Below are 25,841 nucleotides of genomic sequence, written 5' to 3'. Positions count from 1 at the left end.
TGTCTACAATTTGAACAGCATTTATTCATACTAGGGATCTTCCTAGTTTTATTACCTTTTTCAACCTCTTCTGAACTATTTTCATATTTTTTCCTTTTATTATATACAATAAGCAGTTTATCTCCAATTTTTTGTGAAATCTGCAATTATTGTACATATAGAGCTACTTTTTGGATGTTAGTGTTTATAATCCAAAGAATATGAATAATTTAGGGTCTGCCATCTTACAGGTTCCTAGGTAGGTACTAGGCTATTGACCCTAGGGCCTATATAAGCCTAGCCAAAAAGGTACCCTGGCTTTCGCCACCCAAGAAAATTATTTTCCTGTGCCCCTGTCAAGCAGAGCCACAGAGGTCATCTCTGGGGTGAATTTCCTATTTCCCATCCAGTCATCAAGATTTTTGTTGAAGAGTGCTAATGAGGAGCTTTGTTTGATATATATAGGTAGTTTGTTCCAGAGTATGGTAAGTCTCTGGGACAGGAATCTATCCCTCCAGCATAGTCTGTGTATTGTGGTGACAAGGCTTAGGTCCCTAGAGCGTGTAGCTCAGAGGGATTGAGATTTCTTTAAGTGGAGCATGTCCAACAGCTCTGGGTTTGACATAGCTTTGTATGTTAGGCAGAGATCGCCACTGAGTAGGCGATATGTGATGGAGTAAAGCTGGAGTTTTTGAGATGTTCTTCGTAGGGCATCTGTTTGAGGCTGGTAATCATTTTTGTGAGGTATTTCTGCGGCCTTTCCAGTTGTTGTAGATGTCTTGTGAGGTACATACCAAAAGGGGCATTATACTCTATAATGGGTCTAATGAGTGATGAGTAGAGGGCAACAATGACCTCTTTTTTCCTGGATGAGAAACATTTTGTGATGAGATGTGTCACGTAAAAGGATTTCTTGACTACTGTGGCAATGTGATTATCAAAGGAGAGACTACTGTTTACCTGTGTCCCAAGGTCTCTTGTCATGCTTTCGGTGTTAAGTAGACTACCACCTATGTGGTAGCTCATGGGTACAGAGTTTTTACCAAAGGGGATGACCATGCACTTTTTTGCATTCAGCTTGAGGCCATGGCTTTGACACCAGGCATCTGTCTCAGTGAGGCCCTTTTGTAGGATGTCCACATCATTAGGAGTTTCGATTATGGCTCCTAGTTTGCAGTCATCTGCGAACTTCGTTAGCCAAAGACCTTCTGTGTTAGGCTGTACTTTAGAAAAGTAGATACCAAACAGGAGAGGACCCAGGACTCAACTCTGTGGTACTCCACTTGTCACTGGTCTGAAGTCGGATTTGGAGTCTGCTACTTTCACAGTGTGGGTTCTGTCAGTGAGCCAGTTGGCAACCCATCTTGTGACATAGGGATTTATACCTAGTTTAGTGAATTTATCTATATTTCCAGAGTGGGGGATGGTGTCAAAAGCCTTGGCAAGTTCTAGATAGGCTGTGTGAACCACCTTACCCTCGTCTACGGCTTTGGTGACTGCTTCAAAGAAGTCTAATCAGGTTTAGTAGACACAATCTGCCTTTTACAAACCCAAACTGGGTAGGGCACAGAGTTTGGAGATCACCAATGTCTTTGTTTAGAAGTTCCATGATGATACGTTCCATGGCCTTGCAGAACAGGCTCGTTAGGCTAATGTGGCAGTAGTTCCCGGGGTCTGTGGTGGCTCCCCCTTTGTGAAGTGGGATAACCATTGCTGTGCACCATTCAGTGAGCACAAAGCCTGAGGTGAGGCTATGATTGAACATGGTGCTTAGGTGGGGTGTCACTTCATTCTGTAGTTCATGTAGAACACAGCGTGGTATGTTGTCAGGTCCCGTGGATGCTGTGTTCTTGGCTTTGGAGAGTGTGGTTTTTACCTTTCAGCCATGATTACAGGAACTTTGTATTCTTCCGGTATAGAGATGGGCTCTGTAGGGGGTGAGAGGGGGGTAAAGTTTGCACTGAACCTATCTGCCAGGATGTTGGTAATATCAGTTGGTTCTGTATGTTTAGTGCCATTGTGCTGTAACTCGTAGCAGATCTGAGTGTTGCCACTGAGATTCTTGACATAGCTATAGAATGCTTTGTGGTTGTCTTTAGAATCAGTGGCAATTTTGTTTTCGTAACTAGCTCTGGAGGATTTTGAGGGATCTCAGCTTCTTACTGAGGCTGACCAGGGAGTTCCTCCAATCATGGGATTTTACTCTTTTTTGCAACAGTTTCTTTCTTCTGTTGTAGAGTTTGTTTATGGCAGGGGACCACCATATTGGCTTCCTTTTTTGGAGGATAGCATCTTGGTTCTATTAGGGATAGCACGGTCCATGCATTTGTGTAAGTGCTTATAAAGTGCATTTGTGTAGGATTCAGCAGTCGTACCGCTATTGTCCGTCTGCATGGGTGTAGGGAAGTTTGCCACTTCTGTCTTAAGAAGCGTGAAGTTGGCTTTGGAGAAAATTTTTACGGTGGTTTCCCTAATGGGGGTGGGGGCGGGATGTGGATGTCTAGGGTGATTAGCTTGTGGTCGGATCTGACCAACGAGGAATTGACCTCTGGTATGGAACACCAGTTGCCTTTGTTGGTAAATACCAGGTCTAGGATATTACTGCCCCTGGTGGAGGTGTGGATAAGTTGATCCAAGGCATTGGAATTTATGAATTCCAGAAAACGTTAAGCAAAAGAGTTGGTACATGAGTAGTTTTCCCAGTTAATGGTGGGGTAGTTGAAATCGCCCGTTATTAGGGTGTTGGGTTGTACCCTAATATTTTCTAGTGTATCAAGAAATGAGGAGTGGGAATCATGGGGCATGGTGGGGGATCTGTAGCAAGTTACAGTTTGGAATGCGGTCTTGCCCAGAGTTAGTTGCACTTGGATAATCTCTTTCAAGAATTCAGCTAGTAATATAGTGTTGCACTACAATGGCATGTAGCCCAAGTATGTCAAGAAAAATCTGGTCAGTGGTTAGAATAAACAACTCATTGGCAATGGGAAATAATGTGTAGACGTGCTGATATTGTTACATAAGAAGGTTTAAGCAGAGATTATACAAAAAAGTGACTAATAAAAGCTTTTTGGGAACTGAGGCAGTATGAGAAAACAACAACATGAAAGTGGAACATTTGGACAATAGCTGGACCTTTAACATTACAGTTAACATTATGAACATTAAGAAGACACTGTGGACTAAATAGAATATTTTAACTGCATGTCCTAATATTATTCAGCTACTTGAAAATACTAAATTTATTAATAAAAAGGTAGAAATTTTAAACAATATTTGAAGAGGGTGGAAAATCTTATTTGGGTTGTACAGGAAGGGTTGATAACTGTAATGTTTGGCATGCAGCTCTTGGGCTTTTCAGACGCGCTTCATTTTTATTCTGCATCTACTGACTTAAGTGTCACTTCAGGTCATGTCATATGCAACTGTGATTGATAGTGTAGTTTATGTTGTATTGTGTATGTTGTATTATGGCCGTTATATGGAGGTTTTTATGTATGGAAAACAAACAGGAAACTTAAGACTGAAGACACTTGCATGGTATACATATTTAGTTCTTTGTAGTAGTTTCGGAATATTTTTTATTTAGTGCTCTTTGAACATACACATAATGAGTACAGTGCAGGAAATTAGGAAGTTGAGTTGGAAATCAGGTAGGCTGTGTGACAAATTTAGATGCTAGTAAACTTCTGGAGTTGAATGGGGCAGTCAGTTTTAATCCAGTATTAAACAGAAAAAGGATCAGGTCTGTGTACTTTTTTTTTTTTTGTAAACATGTTTTTTTTAATATCACCTAACTTTTTTTGTCATATGATTTCATATAAGCACATTTTCACATTTATTATATTTAAGTGAATATGCATAACTTCACAATCTGTCTGCTGAAGTCTTCTGACAGAAGACAAAAGTGCATACTTACATTGTGTTTTTTTATTAAAACATTAGATGTTTTCAGCTGTTTTTTAAATGTTTAAAAGTTGTCACCTTCTGGTTCTGGTTCTTTAGTTTTTACTACCCAGTTTGAAAGATTTGTGTTTTTCTTTTTTAATAGAGTAATTTTTCTTCCTTTTGGTTGCTGATTGCAGCCTTCCTGTGAACTGACCAACCTAAGTGTTCCACTTTGAGCTAGAATCCATCACAGGAAGTCATTATACAGACAGCCATCAGGGTTACATACTGGCTGTGACCCCCCCCACTCACTCCTCATAGCAGTCTGACACTGCTGAATCCCACAGTACTTTCCCAGTTACTCCTGCACTTTCTGTGTGGCTACTGCACTTGCACACAGCTTTCTGAACAGCATCTCTTGGCTCACTATGCTGGGTGAAAACCATGCAGTGGGTCAGACTGCCTTCTTCCTCCTAGAATAGACATGCCTTCATTTACTGTTTATTCCATCCTTCCTTTCTGACTCCACCAGCATCTTATTTGGTAAGAAGTCCTTGGATGTTTGGCACACTGTCAGGGTTTCATATTTCTGTGCCACACACCGAGCTAAACACCCTATATATTAATATAACATGTTAATCGTCTTGCCTGAGGGTTCATTACTGCATTCTCATCAGAACTGGTGTCCCCTGGCGACATTGTGATCCTAAAGCCCCAAGCCAGTACTGTGTCCCCTTGTTCAAAATCTAAGATAATTATCAAAGATCTGCTTAATGTTTTTTTGGGGAGGGGGGCTAGGATGAACAGTTGTGTTGTACCTAGACCAGTTGGTGCCTTGGGCCGTCCCTATACTAGTGCTTTCACTGATGCGAAGTTGAGGATAAAAAAAAGTTCTCCAGAGTTGCTGCATAAGTCAGTAATATTAACTGTTTTACATGCTGATTGCAATTCCCTTGCCTCCACCCAAGCTTTGGTAATGCAGCTTAGAATTACACTGAGAGCATGGACACTGTTTGTCCCTCCATAATTAAGCTCTCATAGGTTCATAGGTTGGTACTAGGCTATCAGCCCTAGGGCCTATACAAGCCTAGCCATAACAATTCCCTGGCTATTTCTTCCCACACTATTTACTTCCCTGGCCCCCATCTAGCAGGGCAACTGACGTGATTCGTGGGGTGAATTTCCTTTCTCCCATCCAATCGTCAAGGTTCCTTTTGAAGAGGGCCAGAGAGGCACTCTGCTTGACATGTATGGGCAATCTATTCCAGAGTCTGGTGAGTCTCTGGGTCAGTAACCTATCCCTCCAGCATGTTTTGTTTATTGTGATGACAAGGTTTAGATCCCTGGAGTGTGTGGCTCTGAGGGATTGGGATTTCTTTAAGTGGAGCATGTCCAACAGCTCACGCTTTCTTTCTTGGGCCCCCCCCCCCACCCGATGGCTAATGCGCATTACTTCCAGCATAGTGGGCATAAAACTGAAACCATATTTGACATATCTAAATGTACTGGCTTCTAACTCAGCTGTAGTGAATCAAATCATGTCAACCTACTATAAACTGTGAACGTCAGGCTTTGTGTCAATGCATATATGCCTCCGCTGTTCATCTTCATGTATTACCATAAATATCAAATGGTTAAGAAGAAGAGGAATGTAAATGTGTAGAAAAAGAAAAAATGTTCTGCCCTAATGAAACACAGCAATGCAATGCTATTAACACACAAGTCACTACATTCATGACTTTGTTTCAGGGAACTGGTATGCAATAATCTTGTTCATATGCCAATCAAAGGAACAGACCACCTTGCAAATTAAATTGCATCTGTCATCAAGTCTCTGTCCAGCTACAGCCCTTCAGTGCTCCATGGGTAGCACATCAGAATGCATTTCTGTGTCACAAGCAAAGGACTTCATGACTTTCAGACCATATTCATGTGAGCTGTATTACCTTCAGATTCACAGTTAGTCATCTGACAGATCTTCTCCCCTCCCAGGATTTACTTGTTTAAGTGATGGCTTCTTTACATTAAAAATACAAATGTACAATTAGCAGGAGGCATGTTATGGAGGGGCAGCAAGGGTAGGATAAGAGTGAGCAGCCAACATCAGTTCTCCCATCTTTGGGGGGGGGGGGGGCAGCCTAGGCTTGTTGCATTCAACAGCAGTAAGCGCCTAGTGAGGTCTGTGCTATGTAAGTGGTTAGCTTCTAAGCTGGGTGGTTGCACCATGAATGGAAGTGTGCATAAATCTCCCTAAGGCAGTGACTGTGAGGCTTGGAAAGCTGCCGCTGGATGACAGGAAATAGGGCACACTCTGTCCCCTCCCCTACAGGTGTTATGATGCTGCACCAACATCCTTTTGTCTCCTAACCAGTCCTGGACATGGGTCGGATTGTGTCTAGAGCAGGCTAAGGTGGGTCCAGTACACCCAGTGAATGAGGAAAGGAGCTGGTGACGAGCTGATGGTCAGCGGCAGGGCAGAAAAAAACAAAAGAAAATACAAAAGTACACATAAGTCAAGCCTTTGTGATGAAGGCAAGGTGAAAGCTTTCAATTTGCATTCTGTCATTCTCCAGGGCTTTCAAGCCCTGACTAAACCACTGTAGTACCAAGCCAGTAAGAGCTGCACCCTTTTCCTGTTTTCTGGCAAGTTTTGCAGTTGGAGGTCATTTGTACGTTAGCAGCTTTCCTTGTTCTGTAGACATGTTACTGTGGTTATGGTCTATTGTAGTAACAGCTCTCAGTAAGCTTTTTCGGTATGCAGTCTCATAGGTTCATAGGTTGGTACTAGGCTATCGGCCCTAGGGGCCTATACAAGCCTAGCCATAACAATTCCCTGGATATTTCTTCCCACAATATTTACTTCCCTGGACCCCTGTCTAGCAGGGCAACTGACATGATCCCCGGGGTGAATTTCCTGTCCCATCCAATCGCAAGGTTCCTTTTGAAGAGGGCCAAGGAGGCGCTCTGCTTGACATGTATTGGCAGTCTATTCCAGAGTATGGGGAATCTCTGGATCATGAACCTATCCCTTCAGCATGTTTTGTTTATTGTGATGACAAGGTTTAGATCCCTGGAGGCGTGGCTCTGATAGATTGGGATTTCTTTAAGTGGAGCATGTCCAACAGCTCAGGGTTTGACATGGCCTTGTATGTTAAGCAGAGATCACCTCTGAGTAGACGATATGCCACAGAGTATAGCTGGAGTTTTTTTAGATGGACAGTATATAGCATCTGCTTTAGGCCTGTGATTCTTTCAATGAGGTATTTCATCACTTCCCAAGTCTTAAACCCAGGACCCTGTGCACTTCAATCACAACAACATACCTTTACACCATCTGAGCTGTCTCCTATTCATACTAGATACAGTGGTTTCTTTATCTGGCACATTTGCTGTGTTTGCAAAACTGTCTAAATTTGGAAAGGAGGGAAAGTTATCCCAGTTACTACTTAGAAGAGTCCCCTCATTAATCAAGTGGCAGTAAGAATGCATTTGTATGCACTTATATATTCTGTGTGTTCAGCTCAATAAATAACACACATACACTGTCTATCAAGTCTGTATTGAAACTATATTGTCTGGAACATTTGTGTACTGCATTAAGCACTCATGAGTGAGTGAGTTAGTTATGTATATCCTATATCTAATATCCCAGTTGATTTTAAGTTAAAATATTTTTATATGGTATATGCACTACATCCCCTTGATTAATATAAGTTAGCAGTACTATGCATGTCTCAAACTGTTTACATCAAAACAAAACTTTTTCTACATATTTAAAGCTTATTTTACTAAAGCAACCTTTTCATTCTGTAGGATCCTCTTCCTCTCCGGAACAGTTTACATATCTTTCTGGTTTCTTCAGTGGTCTACCATATTCTGAAGTATTTAATGGAGCTGTTTATGCTGCTCTTCTTTGTCTTGTTTTTGGGACAGGTCAAACTGCAGAACATCTTCAGTTGGAAGCATTATTTCAGGAGTTCCTGTCTGCAGTTCCTGACCATCACAGTTTTCACAGTCTGTAGTTTGTTGAAATGGGACTGGTTGTGAGCGTACTATTTTCTTATCTTGATGCAAATCTGATTTTTGATATATTTGCCCTCTGTAGATGTCTAGAATTTCGGTTATGTAGCTTGCCATCTTCACCACAAACTTAATATGGTCATAGTTTGTTTCCTTTGCCAACTATTTCTGCTTTAGACAACTAACTTTCCCATAACTTTTGAAGATTTCTTTTTGACCTTCAACCTGTACATTTGGCAGCATTTTGCAGTTTCTGTTTCTGTTTTTTATGGTTTCTTTCTGGCATTTCTTTTCCTTTTTGTTGATTGTCATGCATTAGTAATATAGCCTAAGACCTGAGGCTATCAGGGAAGTGTTCCTGCATTCCAAAAACTACAAGATGACAGTCATCACAGATTTTTCTGTAGTTCTTCCTCCTGATATTATTCACTGTTTGGGTAGTTCATTCCACTGGTCCATTGGACTCAAGATCATCTGGACTGGACATTTTATGTTTGTGTCTTTAGCCCTGCACAAATCTTCAGAATTCCTGATCTGTGCACTTTTACCATTTTCAAATCCAATAACATCTTATCTTGCAAATATGAGCTTTAACTCTAATCATACTTACATTTGCTGTGTCTGTCATTGTTATTTCAAGGAACATATAATGCTGTTATGTAAACTAAGGTGTGAAGTACATGGCTTCTGTGAACTGGAACAAGTCTGCCTTCTCTGCTCCAGAAGTGATCTGGAACCTGGCGAGCTAGCATCTGACCTTTAGGAGGATTGTTGTTGAACAACTGTGTATCACTTTTTTTCTGTTTGAGTTGATGTTCCAGGCCAAAACATATCTCTTGCTATTTCTTCACACTTTAATGTCCCCAGATCTGATTACTTCCATCTTCTCAGGCATTTGTTTTCTATGCTGATTGACAGCTGCTGTTTTGTTAAATTTAAAGATTAGGCCTTGGGTGCAGTTTATTTTTTCTTTGAAAGAAAAATAAGGTTGAATTTCTTTTCTTCTTAAATGACTCTCAGGCCATCCTTTCCTGGTGACATTTTTCAGTAGCTGCATTTCTAAATAAAGAAGTATCAATAAATCGTGCAAAATTTCTTTCCCTTCTTTTCTCATTGGTAATTGTGGTATTGCCCAAAGAATCTCTAGTTCCTCTTCTGGCATATCATGGTTCCCTGGTAAATATTTTATACTTAATATATCTGTTATATGTAGCTCCTTGCTTTATCTGTACTTTTATAGATTAAGTAAAATCCTTGTCAAACTACGGTGTGCCTTAAGCAGGGTCTTTCTGAATATGTTTTGCATAGATATGTGATCTCTTTCCACCTGAACTTGTTTATCATAGACACATTATTTGAATTTCTTATATCTATACACTGTTTATTAACACTTTCTCATTTGAGCATATTTCATCAGTGAAAGCTATTGACCCAGAGACAACTGGTCTGTTGTCATCTTATGAAGTCTGTTCTGTGATACAGATAAAAGCACTATATAAATATTTTGATTTATTCCCGGGTGTGAGGTGACATGGATTTTTTGGTCATTTAATCTTTCAGTTACACGTTATCTTTATTTCTTAATGAAACCTAAGCTTTCTATTTAGTTCATTTTTTGCTTCACTTCTGAATGATGCAGATACGTTTCTTGGTGAAGGTATTATTGGTACAGCATCTTGGTACATGATATTCACCAGGCAAGTTCCTAAACATGTGAATAAATAAGCATAGTTATGTAGGATATCACTGCTGTGATAATATGCGAGCTGTCTTGAACATATATATGTACTGTTACACTGTGAATTCTTGGTATTTTAGGTTCTCACAAGCCACATAGCCCAAAGCATTTACGTTATTAATATATTTGCAAAAGGAAGCTGAATGCTTTATCTTGAACAGGCATGTCAGAATTTTATTTTTTACTTAATACTGCCTTGTGGCCAGAATGAGTTTAGTTATGTAATTTAACTGTTTCTTAAACCAGCCTGGCTTCTCAGATCATTATCAGCTACAACTCTGGCTCCAAATAGAGCAAGGCAATTAATGGCAGCACAGTATGGTAGTTGGTGCATTTAACAATGCAAGACTGAAATTAGAACTTATGTTGCAGAATGATAGATTCACAAGACAAAGATAAAGAAGAAACAAAAAGCGGATAGATGAATAGCACTTAGCCATTATCTCTCGCGCACCTATATTCATATTAAAGAAGTTGATGTTCTTTTTGCCTTAGTCTTGAAACTTTGTTGGTGATGACTACTGTCACTGGTTAACAGCTGACTTCAGCAAGCTGGAGCAGTCCTAACTGATATACCAAAATGAGGGCTATTCACAGAGAGGAATCCAAGAGCACCTGAGTGGTTTGCAGCATTACATATAGCTTTGTCTTGAGTGATAAACAAGCTGAAAGCTTTGAAAGCATCTTCTGATAAAGTATTGCAATCTGCACCAGTATCACATTTAAATTCCTTAATCTGTATTATTTCCATCAGACTGACCTGCATTTCTATTTCACTGCTTCAGATGCTTTTTCAGAGTTACACTACAGTATGAAGTATTTTAATTTTTAACTTCAACACTATTTGTAAAGAGTAAATAGTCTTTGTAGTTCACTGCTGATGTATTGACTCTTGGGATTTCCCGCTTGCAGGAGCCGGAGTCAATCTCAAATGCCAGAGCTCGCACTTCTATCCCCTTGGCTTGGCGGATTGCCTTCTCTTATGACATCAGGATGCTGGTGGTTAAAGACTAGTCAGGTGTTGCCATCTTAACTCTTTTCATGCTGCAACCCAATGAATGCCTTGCTCATTGTCTTTGCATTGTCAGTCCACCTGGGTCGCCTGGATCTGAGTTCCAGTTAAGTTTCCTGCTGGGAAATTTTTTGTGTTTTCTTTAAAGATATAATTTATAGATGTCAGCAAAAGTCAGTAATTGTTTTAGGTGTAGGAAACCAATTCCATACAGAGATTTCTGTATGCTTTGTCCCTTTTTCCAGAGCACAGCATGCCCAACTGTTTCGAGAGTGTCTATTTTAAATAATGAACTATTAAGTGTAGGCCCGCATCTTTGGGAAAAGCATTGCAACAGGGGTCATGTAGTTAGCCTAGAAATGCAATAGGATCGACTGGGCTCCCTGTCAATGGAGAAACATACAGAAGGGAAGAGTTCTTAGGAAGAAGACACTATTTCTTTGTCTGACAGCTACCCCCCCCCCCCCCATGGTGCAGATAGTGGTGAGGCACCTTCACAGCCCCATTTCCAATGGTTGGTGTGGCTGAGACTCATGACAGATCCCACCTGATACCACTACAGCATCAAAGCTTTCTTATTATCAGTCAGGCCTGAAGCAACTTTGCAGGTACTGGCATCTGACACATGAGACCTGGTTACAGAGGGTGAGTGTGTCATCTTCTCAGATCTTTGTAAGAGTTGAGGTCAAGGAGACTGGATTCAGGCATGGAGCCTTCTATTCTGACTCCACACTATAGCTGAGACCTAAGCCTCTGAAAGCAAAGTAACCAGCAGTATGTTTTCCTAGCCTAAGCTGTCAAGGTCTCAAAAGGTCTCAAACCCAATATTCTCAGGTCACTTCTCAGAACTTATTCAGACTGGCATGCAGTTTTATGGATTCCATGAAATTTAGAGGCTGAAAAAGGGAAGAGACTTCTCCCCAGCAGGTCTCAAATTCCTCCGACTCTGAGGCAGAATAACTGGCCTGTGTAGATAATTTCTCCTATGCTTCCTTTCTTGAATCAGATTTTGAAAACATCCTGCCCCCAGCCAAACCACCTGATGGAGGATATCCTTAACTAGCATTCAAGAGTTTTCCCAGGCCCAGATCAGGTGTAGGCAGTTTCTGAACCTGCCTGAAATTACACCCCTGCCCATCCCTCTAGTCCTTAAAGTCCTGGACAGTGTATGTCATGATAGATCTTTGCAGCTAGATTCCCAGTTCTCTACTCCTAAGAAGCCAGACCACATACACTGGCTCCATGAGCCCAATAAGCACTTGTGTAAGAAACCTGTGCAGATCCAGCTGCATTGTCTCTTGATTCCAGTAAGGGGTAAGCATAATTTTTTTTGGTTGCCTTAATATGATTCTATAGCCGCAGCACCATAGTGTCCCATGTCCATGCTGGGTCTACCAGCTAATCTCCTACCCCCTGAACATATTCTGGTATTGTTGGGACCGGTCAGTAGTTGAGCCTATGGAGCATCTTGGAGTCTCCAGTTTTTTTTCTTATTATGTCCTACCCAGTCTCTTTCCTGTCCCCTGCACTCATTCACTACATTTGAGGAGAAATTATTTATTTGGACCATGCTTCACCTTTGGAAGCATCATCGATGAATGCCTCCCCATGTAGTACAGGCAAGCCCACCCCTCCCTCCTGCTCCATCAATCAACCAAACCTGTAATCGAACCTGGGTTGCCTGGGCCATAGTCAGGGCTTTATCCCTCTATGGCACCTGAGCCGCTTCGGAGAGGAGGATTCTTGACCATTTTGGTACAAAAGCATGCACCTCAGCTATCCTTGTCTTTAGGGCTCTTAACTGCCAGTTCACATGCTCAAATACCAGGAGTCTGTCTATGAACAGTTGAGACATGTTAATGGGGATAAAGGGGAACAGCTTATTCTCCAGGATGCTAGGCATTCCATGTATTGTGGCATTGATGCACTTTATGAATCATGCAAGGCAGCTGGTGCAGGCTCAGTAGCCTGGAGACATGCCTGGCTGGAGGGGCCAGTCCCTCCCTGACCATGTTAAGGTTGTGCTTCTTGAAGCATCTTTGTATAAGGAGCTCTTCTTTGGACTCTGTGATGAAAAATTGGTTTTCCCCTTTTCTTCCAGCTTTTTAACCATTCAGTCTGTTGTATCTGTGTGGAGGGAATTGAAGAAGGTCTGCTAGAAATTACCTGAATAAAAGCTGACACTTTCCACCAAGCAAAGCAAAGAAAAGCCATAGAAAAAATAACGAAGCATATTTACTAAAAAGTGGCAAATCAGCTCCAGAGGTAGAACTGCAGGTTATTAGATGGCTATGATCCTTCACAGTATGTCCTCCCCCAAGAAAACCTCATCACAACCCATCCCTGCCACCCTTGCCTCCAAGAGAAAATAGGAAGAAGATTACCCCTGTTTGCAAAACAGTGGAGAAAAAAGTAATCAAGTACAAGTGGGTTTTACAAAATAGTAAGACTAGGCTACTGCCTAACATTTCAAAAGCTCCCAGATTTCAGGGTATTCCCCCCAGTGTCAAAGCAATAAAGACACCTAATACCAATCTTTCTCTATGCGTGTGTGTGTGTGTGTGTTTGTGTATCTATATATATTGTATACGTGGGTCCACTTTTTGATTTCGAAAGATCACAATCTCGAGATTCATATCAACCCAGAATCTTGAGGTTGTGAAATCTCGAAATTAAGAAATAAATAAAAAAAAAAAAAACATGACAACTGCTAAAAGAGGGGCAATCTCCCCTGCACCTACCACACCCCCTGCAACCTAAATATACTGACTACTAGATTGCTCTACAGTGAAGAGTGTGGTAATGTATATTGCTATACAGTGCAGAAGAGGAACATTGCTGTTCTCTTCATTGTAGCGCAATCTTGGAGTTAGTATGTTTAAGTTGCAGGGGGGTGTGGGGGGGTGTCCCATGCAAAAACATGGTTTTAACAGTTGTCATGTCTTTTTTATTTCTTAATTTTGAGATTTCACAATCTCGAGATTCTGGGTTAGATATCATGAATCTCGAGATTGTGATCTTTTGAAATTAAGAAGTGGACCCGTATATATATATATATATATATATATATATATATATATATATATATATATATATATATATATATATATATATGTATGTATATAAAATCTGCAGTGGATATAAAAAGTGTACACACCCCTCTTAAAATGCCAGATTTTTGTGATATAAAAAAATGAGACCACAATAAATCATTTCAAAACTTTTCCCACCTTTAATGTGACCTATAACCTGTACAATTCAATTGAATAACAAACAAATCTGTTAGGGGAAAATATAAACAGTAAAAAAACATACAATAAGCTGGTTGCATAAGTGTGCACATCCTTAAACTAATACTTAAAGCACCTTTGATTTAATTACAACATTCAGTCTTCCTGGGTAGGATATGTATGTATGTGAATATATATGTATGTATGTATATGTATAGGTTTACTATCATTTATTCGAGGTGAAGTTGGTTGACGCCACTTTGTTCGAAAATCGGAATGTCGACCGTAGGCAATGTCGAACACTGATATTGCCGAAATACACATCTGCCCCTATCTTGACCCATGTTAAAACCCGTCCCTAGGTAGCAGTCGACATGTATTTCAGAAATTCTGGTGTTCGACATTGTGAATTTCGCAGTCGACCGAGTACATTTCAGGTATATGATAGCAAACCTTGTGTGTGTGTGTGTGTGTGTGTGTGTGTGTGTAGATATATATATATATATATATATATATATATATATATATATATATATGGCATTGTTAGAGAGATGAAGAAAGTAGACATGAGTATAAGGAGATGAGGAGCATGGCAAAGAGAGAGGTGGTGAAAGCTAAGGATAGGGCATATGGAGAGTTGTATGAAAGGCTGGACGCTAAAGAGGGAGAAAAGGACCTGTACTGATTGGCTAGACAGAGGGACCAAGCTGGGAAAGATGTGCAGCAGGTAAGGGTGATAAAGGATAGTGAGGGAAACGTACTCACAAGTGAGGAGAGTGTGTTGAGCAGATGAAAAGAGCACTTTGAGGGGCCGATGAATGAAGAGAATGAGAGAGAGAGAGAAGGTTGGATGATGTGGGGATAGTGAATCAGGAAGTGAAACAGATTAGCAAGGAGGAAGGTACGGACAGCTATGAAGAGGATGCATAATGGAAAGGCTTTTGGTCCACATGACATACCAGTGGAAGCATTGAGGCTCTTAGGAGAAATGGCAGTGGAGGTTTTAACCAGATTGTTTAATGAAATGTTGGAAAGACAGTGGATGCCTGAGGAGTAGAGAAAAAGTGTTTTGGTACCTATTTTTAAGAATAAGGGTGATGTGCAGAGCTGTAGTAACTACAGAGGGATAAAACTGATCAGTCACAGCTTGAAGTTATGGGAAAGAGTAGTGGAGGCTTGGTTAAGAAAGGAGGTGATGATTAGTGATCAGCAATATGGTTTTATGCCTGGAAAGAGCACTACAGATATGATGTTTGCTGAGAGAGTGTTGTTGGAGAAATATAGAGAAGGTCAGGAGGAGTTGCATTGTGTCTTTGTGGACTTGGAGAAAGCATATGATAGGATGCCTAGAGAGGAGTTGTGGTATTGTATGAGGAAGTCAGGAGTGGCAGAGTAGTATGCAAGAGTGGTACAGGATATGTACAAGGGTAGTGTGACATTGGTGAAGTCTGCAGTGGGAGTGACAAATGCTTTTAACGTGGAGGTGGAAATACATCGGGGATCAGCTCTGAGCTCTATCTTATTTGCAGTGGTGATGGACAGGTTGACGGACGAGATCAGACAGGAGTCCCCATGGACTATGATGTTTGCAGATGACATTGTGATCTGTAGTGAGAGTAGGGACCAGGTTGAGGAGAACCTAGAGAGGTGGAGATATGCTCTAGAATGGAGAGGAATAAAGACCAGCAGGACTAAGACAGAATATGTGTGTGTGAATGAGAGTGAGAATAGAGGAATGGTGAGGATGCAGGGAGTAGAGTTGGCGAAGGTGGATGAGTTTAAGTACTTGGGATCAACAGTTCAGAGTAATGGTGAGTGTGGAAGAGAGGTGAAGAAGAGAGTACAGGCAGGGTGGAATGGGTGGAGAAGAGTGTCAGGAGTGATTTGTGACAGACAGGTACCAGTAAGAATGAAAGGGAAGGTCTACAAGAGGAAAGTGAGACCAGCTATGTTTTATGGGTTGAAGACGGTGGCACTGACAAAAATGCAGGAGTCAGAGCTGGAAGTGGCAGAGTTAAAGATGTTAAGATTTGCACTGGGTGTGACAAGGATGGACAGGATTAAGAATCAGTATATTAGAGGGTCAGCTCAGGTTGGACAGTTTGGAGACAGTCAGAGAGGCAAGATTGCATTGGTTTGGACATGTGCTGAGGAGAGGGATGCTGGGTATATTGGGAAAAGGATGCGAAGGATGGAGCTACCAGGTAAGAGGAAAAGAGGAAGGCCTAAGATAAGGTTTAAGGATGTGGTGCGAGAGGACATGCAGGTGGTTGGTGTGACAGAGTAATATGCAGTGGACAAGAAGAAATGGAAACAGATGATCTGCTGTGGCGACCCCTAACAGGAACAGCCAAAAGAGATGAGATGTGTGTGTGTGTGTGTGTGTGTGTGTGCATATATATATATATATATATATATATATATATATATATATATACATATATATATATATATATATGGATCCATGTCAGATCCACGAAAACACACTTCACTGACGACCAGATCACTAAGACGACATCACCGACACAACACATCCCCGACAATGCATTACAGAATGTAATGTATTCCCATGTCCGCAATACAGTTATAAAACAAAAATAAATGTTTATAGCAGGGGGGCAAGCCTCCCTGCACCCCCCCATGTGGGGGGCTGCACCCGCTACATAAATATACCAACTCCAAGATCGCATCCCATTTCCCACTACTCACCATTGTTGGTGCGATGCGTTGTGTCGGCGATCTCGTCTCTGTGATCCAGTCGTTGTTGGTGTGTGTTGTCGTGGAACTGATAGGTTCCCATATATATATATATATATATATATACATATATATATAGTTTATATATATATATATATATATATATATATATATATATACATATATATATATATATATATATATATATATATACATATATATATATAGTTTATATATATATATATATATATATATATATATATATATATATATATATATATATACATTACATATATTACAGTTTGTTCACAGGGGTTGAGCGCTAGTCCCATTGGACCCTTTTCCAGATCATATAAGTTTGCAACCACCACTTAGCACTAAAACAGCAAACAAAAAGGCAATGAGTGCACCATGGACTGAGTTCAAAAACCAAAAATAGAATGAATAAATCCAAAAGGTCTTCTTAGTAGGTAAAATCCACGTTTATTGGAGACAATAAAACTGCAGCAAGTAGCAAATAGTAACAAATAGTAAGCGCTTTCGCGTTGTAACCCAACGCTTCATCAGACATAAAGAAAATGTACAGCTCTCCCTTTTTAAAACAGCTGATTGTCATGATGTCATAAATATCTTAAAGAAACAGACATATAGACATGAAATACAGTTCAAATTAAAACAGAAGCGTCAAGTATCAAAATAAAAAATATAAAATATATATTTAAGTATCTATATGCATTAATGCTTCAAAGGTCTTGAAGCTAAAAAAGGCTTAATAGTGAGCCTTTCATTAAGCCCAAATCTATGGGCTTGTAGTTTCACGATCCACTTGCCTTCCCTTTCTTCAATTCTATTTTTAATATTGCCTAGTCTTCCATCAATGTTCAGCATTTCGAGGACCAAGAATTTAAATGTATGGTTGTCACCTGAGTCCACAATGTGTTTAGCTAGGGCATTCAATGTGTTCCTTCTGGATATAGCATAAATGTATTCCCTAATGCGTTCTCTTAAGGATCTACTGGTCATGCCTACATAAAATTTCCTGCATACTTGGCAGTCGGCTAAATAAACCAAGTTGGTTGATTTGCAAGTCGCATGATGTTTGAATGTGTATGTTCTTTGTGTGTCAGGATGTGTGTAGTTGTGAGTGTTGGCAGTGTATCTGCACTGGTTGCAGGACTGGCAAGCAAATGTTCCTAGTTTCATGTTCTTCAGCTCATCAGTATGTGGTTTATCATAACAAAGTAACCTGTTTAAAGAAAACATGTTCTTGTAGGCTACTCGGGGTTTGTTGTCAACTAGAGACCTTATGTCCTCATCTATCATAAGAAGATTCCAATGTTTGTTGAAAATCTTTAAAACATGATTGTTTCTGTTAGTGTAAGGAATTACAATCCTATTGATATTGGATCTGGGTGTTCGTGTCGATTTCGAATGCTGGAGTATGGGTCTTTTAATGATGGGTGCAGCTTCATCACTTCTCTTGGAATCACAATCAGAAATAGCTTCAAGCACAGAGTTCCTATTGTAGCCCCTGGATATGAAATTATTGGCTAGGTCAACTTTTTGCTGATGGTATGCTGTATGTGTAGAAGTCAACCTAGAGGCCCTAATGGTTTGGTTCTTCGCAATGTTCCTATAGATATGTTGGGGATGCATACTCTCTCGGTGCAGTAAATTATTCCTCCAACAATCCTTCCTGAATAGTTCAGTGTCAAAGCCATGACTGTTCTTAATGATTCTCACATCTAAAAAATCAATCCGATCATAGGAATAAGTATAATCAAAACTCAAAAACTCAGTTGAAGCATTGAGATAACTGATAAATTCAGAGAGTTGTTCAACGGTACCTCCCCATAAAAGGAACACGTCATCCACAAACCTGTTATAGAATTTCAATGAATTGGAAAATCTAGAGCTATTGTTGAACACAAACAACTCTTCCCAATGTGCCAACACCAAATTCGCATAGGCGTTGGCACATGGAGTGCCCATTGCTACACCTTTAACTTGTAGATAATATGTGTTCTGGTAGCATAATACATTATTTTCAAGAATTATTTCAAGTAAGGACATACATCTGTCAACCATGTGGGGTGTGAGCTTACTGCGTATGAGAACAGCTCTGATGTACTCTAGGCCTGTATCATTAGGGATTGAGGTAAACAATGATTTGACATCTAAAGTGACTAATATACAATCATCATAAGAAGAAAAAGATTGCTCAAAACTTGCTAGGTTCTCTAGAAAATTGGAGGTGTCTTTCAATATATGTTCAACTTCTAAGACAATAGGTTTCAGTGTCTTGTCAAGATAAATCGAGAGGGGCTCGGTGAGCCAACCTCGACTAGAAACTATTGGACGCAGAGGTGGATCTACTGCGTCCTTGTGTATTTTTGGAAGACCCCTAAAGGATGGTACTAAAGGCTTGTCTACTAGTAGGTAAGAATATAAATCGTTGTCAATGACATTGGTTAGCATCAAATCATACAACATAGCATGAACATCTTTGATAAGATTGTTCAAACTGTATCTGGGTAAAAGTGAATAGGTTTCAGTGTCAGAAAGCATACAATTCATTTTCTCCAAATATACAGAACTGTCCATTACAATAACAGCACCACCTTTATCTGCTTGTCTGATAACGATAGCCTCATTACATCTTAATCTATCTAAAGCTTCTTTTTCATTGTGTGTCAAATTAAAAAACTGAGATTTGGCTTTAGTGTCATTATAAAGTTTAAACAAGTCATCCTCCACAGCTTGCTCAAAAGCATCCAGAAATGGATGTTGCTGAGGAACAAAAGTCGATGGCTTTCTAAAGGGAGTATGGATATTAACAGATTGTTCGTCCTGTTTACCATATAACAATTTAAGGGCTATATTCCTTGTGAATATCTTAACATCCACAATGATGTCAGTGACATCATTGCTACATGAAGGAATAAAACCTAGTCCCTTGTTTAGGACCGAAAGCTCAAACACATTCAAAGCACATTTAGAAATGTTAACAACCAAATTGTCTGTGGTCGAAACCTCAGTAGTTAAAATATGTGCATTTATGTTTTCGGACGCCATACCTTTTTTGTCAATGGCGTGTTGTCTTCTATGAACTTCCTTTTGTTTGTTCTTGTTGAGGGGGACCAAGTTCTCTTTTCTTGGGGTCTGTAGGGTAAAGGAAAAGAAGGGAGACCTTCTCCCAGGGCGAATAAATCATCCTCAGCTTGAATTACGAAAGAGTCAATGCAGAGTTGCTTGTTACGCATATCGCTCCCTTTGGTTCTCACGGAAGTGTCCTTTTCAGAATGTAACACTGTGTCTGAACCAGAATCAATGTGTATTTGTGCCTCAACCGTAACGGCATTGGGACGTAGCGCCGTTGTCTTTTTAGATCCTTCAATGGCATTTCCGAGTGTTTCCGTTGTAATGGCCATAGCAGAATCCATCTAGAAAAATAATAACAGTAATAAAGAGATGACTTCAGTTAGATATATGACTACTTACAATAGAAGAAGTAACCTAGTTAAACAAATTATTTCAAGAAATTGGATAATTTTATTAGCCTCAGACGAAATGAAAGCTATTGTGGGTGATAAACCATGTTTTTCTTATAGAAACATGAAGACAATCAAAAGCTTATTGTGTTATAAAGATTTTCATAAACCTAAGCCTATGACGTTAGCTACTAAGCATGGTACTTTTCAGTGTTTCAACTGCATTGCTTGCGTTCAGATGTTTGGTAATGGTAGTGATATGTTCACACATCCTAGCACTGGTCAAGTATTTAATTTTAAAATTTCAGCCACTTGCAACGCTTCAGGTGTTATTTATTTAGCTACATGTAAGTCCTGTACCTCGTTCTATGTAGGCAAAACTATTCGTAAGCTGAAAGATCGTGTTATTGACCATAATTCTGAAATCAGACGATGTTGTGAAAATAATGCACTATATAAGCATATCAATGCTCATGGCCCTGAACACTCATTTAAGTTTAGAGTTATTGACTTTAACTGTCCTCGCGCCAGGGGTGGAGATTTGAATAATCGCCTGGAGACCAAGGAATTTGAATGGATTTTAAGATTAGCTGCTGATTCACATCCAGGAATTAATAGCAAAGTTAGTTTAAAACCAATTTTAACTAAATTATGTAATATTATTAAGTGATTTTACAAAGTTTTATTATGTTTTTTATTATGTTGTTTGCACTTTATGATCTGTTATCACATGATTATTGGCTGCTGATCATGTGACTTTTAGACCTGTATATAAGCTCCTAATATGCAGACTTGATTGTATTAGTGTTGAAGAAGGGTTACGCCCGAAAGCTTTGCTTTTGTTATTAAAAGTGGTTTTTCCTACAAGTTTGTGTTACTAGTTTTTATACTTCAGCTGCTGCAGATTCCATCAAACTGGGCAGCATGTCGGGAATTTTTCTAATTTTCTTAGGAGAAATAAAGGGAATGGTGTAGCCTCTGGTGATTATTCTCACCACCCATGTATGTTGTGGGATGGCCTGACAGGCTTGAGGGTGCAGAGATAAGTGCCCCCCCCTCACCCAAATGCCTCTAGAATACAGCAGTCGGGCAACCCTTCAGGAACAATGATAACTGTAACCTCTACCAGGGGAAAGTTGCTCCAGTGCATCCTGTTTTTAGGGGCAATCGTGATCTTGTCTAGATTTCTCAGTATCATCTCCACTACATCAATATCCCTCTGTGCCCACTGTGTCACCAGATCTATGAGAAAATCAGTGGGCAGCATGACCCAAGAGGTAGAAGAGCTAGCCTTGAAATCCTCAAGGAACACAGAATCCTTAGTAGAGGGCATATCAGTGGACCAACCACCTTGTTGTTTTATCTATTCAAGAATATTACCAAAGGTGACATCTTCGAGAGAGGATCATGGGGATCCTTCACTGTCATCCCAGTCTAGGTTCGCCGTGATGGATTCTGTTGAGTAATCTCAATGTCTGTTTTTTGCATGTCTGCTTCCTAGGACCCTGCCGTGTTTGGGCTTCTGAGAAAGAGTCAGACTCTGACTAGGAGCTTCCATGATGAGCCCCCCCCCCCCCCCCCCAAGGCTGAAAGAAGCTGACTGTCCCAGATGATCTGGATATATGTTATCCAAAGCAATATTCAGTAGATGTCAGGAGAGAGCCAAGCACAGCAGAGACACCTTTTCTGTTGGTCTGGTGAGAACCCTTTTGAATGCCTTGAAAGCTGAGGCCACAGTCTGAGACAAACACCCCTCTGATCCAATAAAGGGTAGGAGGAATGCCCTTTGCTCTGACCCACTCCAGCTCTGAGGCTGACAATGTTGCTGAGCTACTGAACACAGGGGCCTGAGGGGAAGAGGCAGACCCAAATGTTTTGGAGATGATTCTACCCCTCTAGTCTCTGATCCAAGGGTTTGGCTCTGAGACACATCCTTGTCCAACAGAGTCAGAGTCAAGAGAGTAAGAAATGCATTAAGAATTGAAATACAAAAGGGCATCATCTCCAAGGTAGGTACTCTGAGAAGGCTCAGACCTGTGGGCTTTGGGTCTGAAGGGCGGACCAGAGTTGGAGAAAACAGTGTAGGGGTAGGACCTGCACCAAGATCACCCAATGGAACAGCACCAGGAGGACCTCCAGTTGGATCTACGTTTGGAGAAACCTGTGCATCATCCTGTAGATGTCCACTTCAGTAAGGCTCCTCGTAGAATAGATAGACTTCAAATATGAAGCTACAGAAGGCAGTCTGGAGTAAAGTCTCTCCTGAAAGAAAGTGGAATATATTCTAGTGTCAAGCCCCACCCTAACCTTTCATCTGCTCTTTACTACAAAGTAGCCCTCTAATCTACAGATTCTTAGCATTCAGTTATCACATATACTGCTTGTTGAAAAACTAGATGTAAATATGTAAATATTTTTATTGTACTTGGTCATGTGTTAGTATTTTTCTTCTCATGTCCTTCTAACATTTGTTGTATAATCAGAGTTTATCATTATTTTGTACTCAACTGTCTTTCTGAGTTTGCTGATGTAAATGATTGACTCAAATGTTCAAATCTTTGAATGTAAAATAGACTGTTTGTATTGGAGCTTTTCTCCTTGAGGCTCCACTGAAAATGGACCAAAAGCCCAGCTGGACAAACTTGGTTAACAAATGTCAAATAAATAAATAATAAAATAAATAGTGCTTACCAGTTACAGTGAGAAACATGGAAGAACCATTTCTGAACTGATCTGAATGACTGTCACATCTGATGGTTTAGGAGCTTTCAGTGCTGAACCCCAGAATTCTGTCAGATCTGGAGACCATTTTATGTATTTCTCCATCCTCTTCTCTGTTTCCTTTTCTGTGTCTTTACCTCTACGTTTGTTCTTCTGTTTTTCTTTCTCTTTGGAGGTCCCAGTTTTTTTTTTTTTTTTTTTTTTTTTATATATAGAGTTCTTTGCTGGAGAAGAAGATTGTGAGGAAGAGAATTGTGCCTGTAGAGCTCTAGCGCCAAAGGAAGCACGTCTTACAATCAGAATCCAAGTGTTTTGTCCCTAGGTAGTATATATACACACACACACACACACATGTACAGTGCAGGTCCTGCAGTAGGATTTTTGGCCACAGGCCAAATGCTTTTTGAAACCGTGGACCTTGCCTGATATAATTGGGAAGAAGCGCTGCTAATGAAAAACAACAATAAGAAGTTACCAATAACAGAGTTAGTATAAAGAGAAGCACTCAACAGTTAAAGAACTTTTTTTTTTTTTTTTAATTTTTGGGAAGAAAAAAGTAGACAAAAAGGGAGTTCAGAAAAATACCAAAACTTAAAAAAGGTGAGAAAAACTTCTATCCCAAAATTTTTCTCACAAAAAGTTGCAGTCCTCATACACCATGTCCATCCACTCAGAAAACAAATGAGATTTGAGGTATTGTGAGGGAACAGAAGGAATTATAGGTAGGGTAGGAGTCAGCCTTGGATCCAAAGCTTATGAAAAGCACCGAGGTCCAATCCTATCTAATCTATGTCACAAAGGTTGAATTGGAGGAAAAAGGACATTGGATCATCTAATAAATGGCAAATTTTTGGGGGGCTGATAATTGAATTTTTCTCTTATTACTACTGAGTTGTTTTCATCAGGGAGAAGAGTTGAACATCTTTCAGGTTTTTCCTCATTGACATGCAAAAATACACATTTTGAATCTTCTCAAAATTATTTTTTTCCAAACATCTTTATTAAATTTACACATATGGCAAAGGCAGTCTTACATTTATATAAATGAAAAATGAAATATCACTTTAGTTGCAAGCAATTCACATCACAGACACCACTGTAGTTAACACTATACATAACTTATAAACCATCCAACCATTGTCAGTTAAGCAACATATAGTTCATTCAAATCCTGCCTCTTAAACCTCGTTCCTGCTCTCTGTGTATATTGTTCCCGCAATTCTCACTTTTTCCTTCTCAAAATTGTTGACTAATTACTTGCAGTGAGGAACAAATGAAATGCCTGTATCTAAAGCTTCCAGTTTTCAGCCAAAGTCGTCTTTTATTGAAAAAAAAAATTCTGGTGATTGCAGTTTGTGACAATATTCTGTTGTGAATTGTACTACTTCAGCTCCATACTGTTGACAACTTTCTTCATTTCTGCAGATGTATTTCTTCATTTCTGACTTCTGTAACACTTTGTCAAATCAGGAGTCTTATTAAATGCACTGTCATGGCAGATGTGGTCTGAATACATAAGGACTATATTGAAAATCAATTCTGCATAACTTCGGTGCACCACATCATTCATGTGTGTAACTAAATCGCTTCCTTTCAAAGGTGTAGGCCCCATATCTAACAGTGCCATTGATGATTGCTTCTAGAATGCAGCAAGTCCATAAATGCATATAGCCCTGCAGGTTGTTGTGATATTGGCAGATTTTCACCACTTATTGTTCAGGTGTTATAATGGCAAAGTTATTTTTATTGATGGGTAATGCACTTTGTTTTAATTTGTTGTAGCCTTTTATTTAATAAAAAATGCATTATTTTATTAACAGACTGCACGAGACAGTAGTGTTGACAAGCTGCTTCAGAAGCTTAGTGCCTGGTACATGGAGAAGGAAGGTAAGATGTGATTTATGGAAATACTTTGTTGAGGAGACTTTACAGTAGAGCAATGAAGTCCTGCATTTTGGTTGTGTGTAGTTCTGTTATTATAAACTTTGAGTGTTTTTTTTTTCTATTTCTGTTCGATCTGCATCTCTCCTTGTTTTCTAGCTCTTGATATTGGGCTTGCTTTGGTTGCATTTATTCACATGGCCAGACAGTTAACATTACAACACTGTAATTTGATTTTCAGTCAGGTAAACATGTGAAAATTGTAACTGAAAGTGCAACATTTCTGATTCTTCTGGATGTGCCACCAGTCACATTGTCAGTCTTTCATGACAGAACCAGTACTTGGGCAGAGCACATTGTGACATCACTCATTAATTACATTAAAACTTGTAACACCTGAGCCTAGTCAAGGTATGCTGTGTAGACAGTGTGGCCACTGCCAACAGCCTGTGTTACCCATTTCTAATAAGGTAACGAGATTTGGTAGATGGAGCCTTACCTACCCTTGTCAAAGCCAAACTACTGTGGGTCTAGCCTGATGAGAATTTTAAATAGTGTAGTTTATCAGGTCAGTTAAAATATATTTCATGGCTTTGCAATTAAGACTGTTAGACCGGTATAATGTCAAGTCCCATTAAGGAAGTATTTTTAGTTTTGAAGAGCACTTTCTGTACACGTTTTTTAAAGATGATGGGGATGAAAGAGATTCAGGGATAACTGGGTTTGGCTAGTCATCTCTGGGGTAAAATTTGCAATGAATTTGTTTGATAGTATATTGGCACTGTCTACTGGATCAGAGAAAGAGGTGCCATTATGAATATGTTCAGATCACTCTTGTATGTTTTGTCTTGGTTTCCTAATGCAACTAAAGAATGATTTGTAATTGTCCTTGGCTTCAGATGCCAATCTAAGTCTATAGGCTGCTTTAGTAGACTTAATAGTATTTTTCATATTTTAAGTCACTATTCTTATGTTAGCCTTGATTGAGTATCATTTGATTGGCTACATACTTTAAGGATTTTTTTTTCTTTTATTCTGGAGGTTGTTTCTGTTGATGGACCACCAGGGATATATTTTTTTAATTTTCCATTATATTTACTGTTGATATATACACCTAAATTCTGACCATACTTTAAGTTTAAACCAACAAATCTCACCCACCGACCCCTACAGTAAAACTCTCCACC

The 25,841-nt window shown here is 39.7% G+C and overlaps 1 protein-coding gene across 1 annotated transcript in view; it reads left to right on the top strand.

The window, feature by feature from the left end:
• Positions 1-25,841, top strand: part of ECPAS (Ecm29 proteasome adaptor and scaffold) — a 2,158,898-nt gene that overhangs the window by 1,682,715 nt on the left and 450,342 nt on the right. Inside the window, exon 40 of the mRNA XM_044061033.1 lies at positions 24,594-24,660. Within this exon, the coding sequence (XP_043916968.1) occupies positions 24,594-24,660 (67 nt within the window). The remainder of the gene's footprint in view (positions 1-24,593; positions 24,661-25,841) is intronic.

Source organism: Protopterus annectens, chromosome 2.part0 (assembly GCF_019279795.1).
Source record: "Protopterus annectens isolate FY-2018-M chromosome 2.part0, PAN1.0, whole genome shotgun sequence".
Lineage (NCBI taxonomy): Eukaryota > Metazoa > Chordata > Ceratodontiformes > Protopteridae > Protopterus > Protopterus annectens.
Note: the sequence above shows the minus strand (reverse complement) of the source record. Positions and strands in the feature narration are given on the sequence as shown.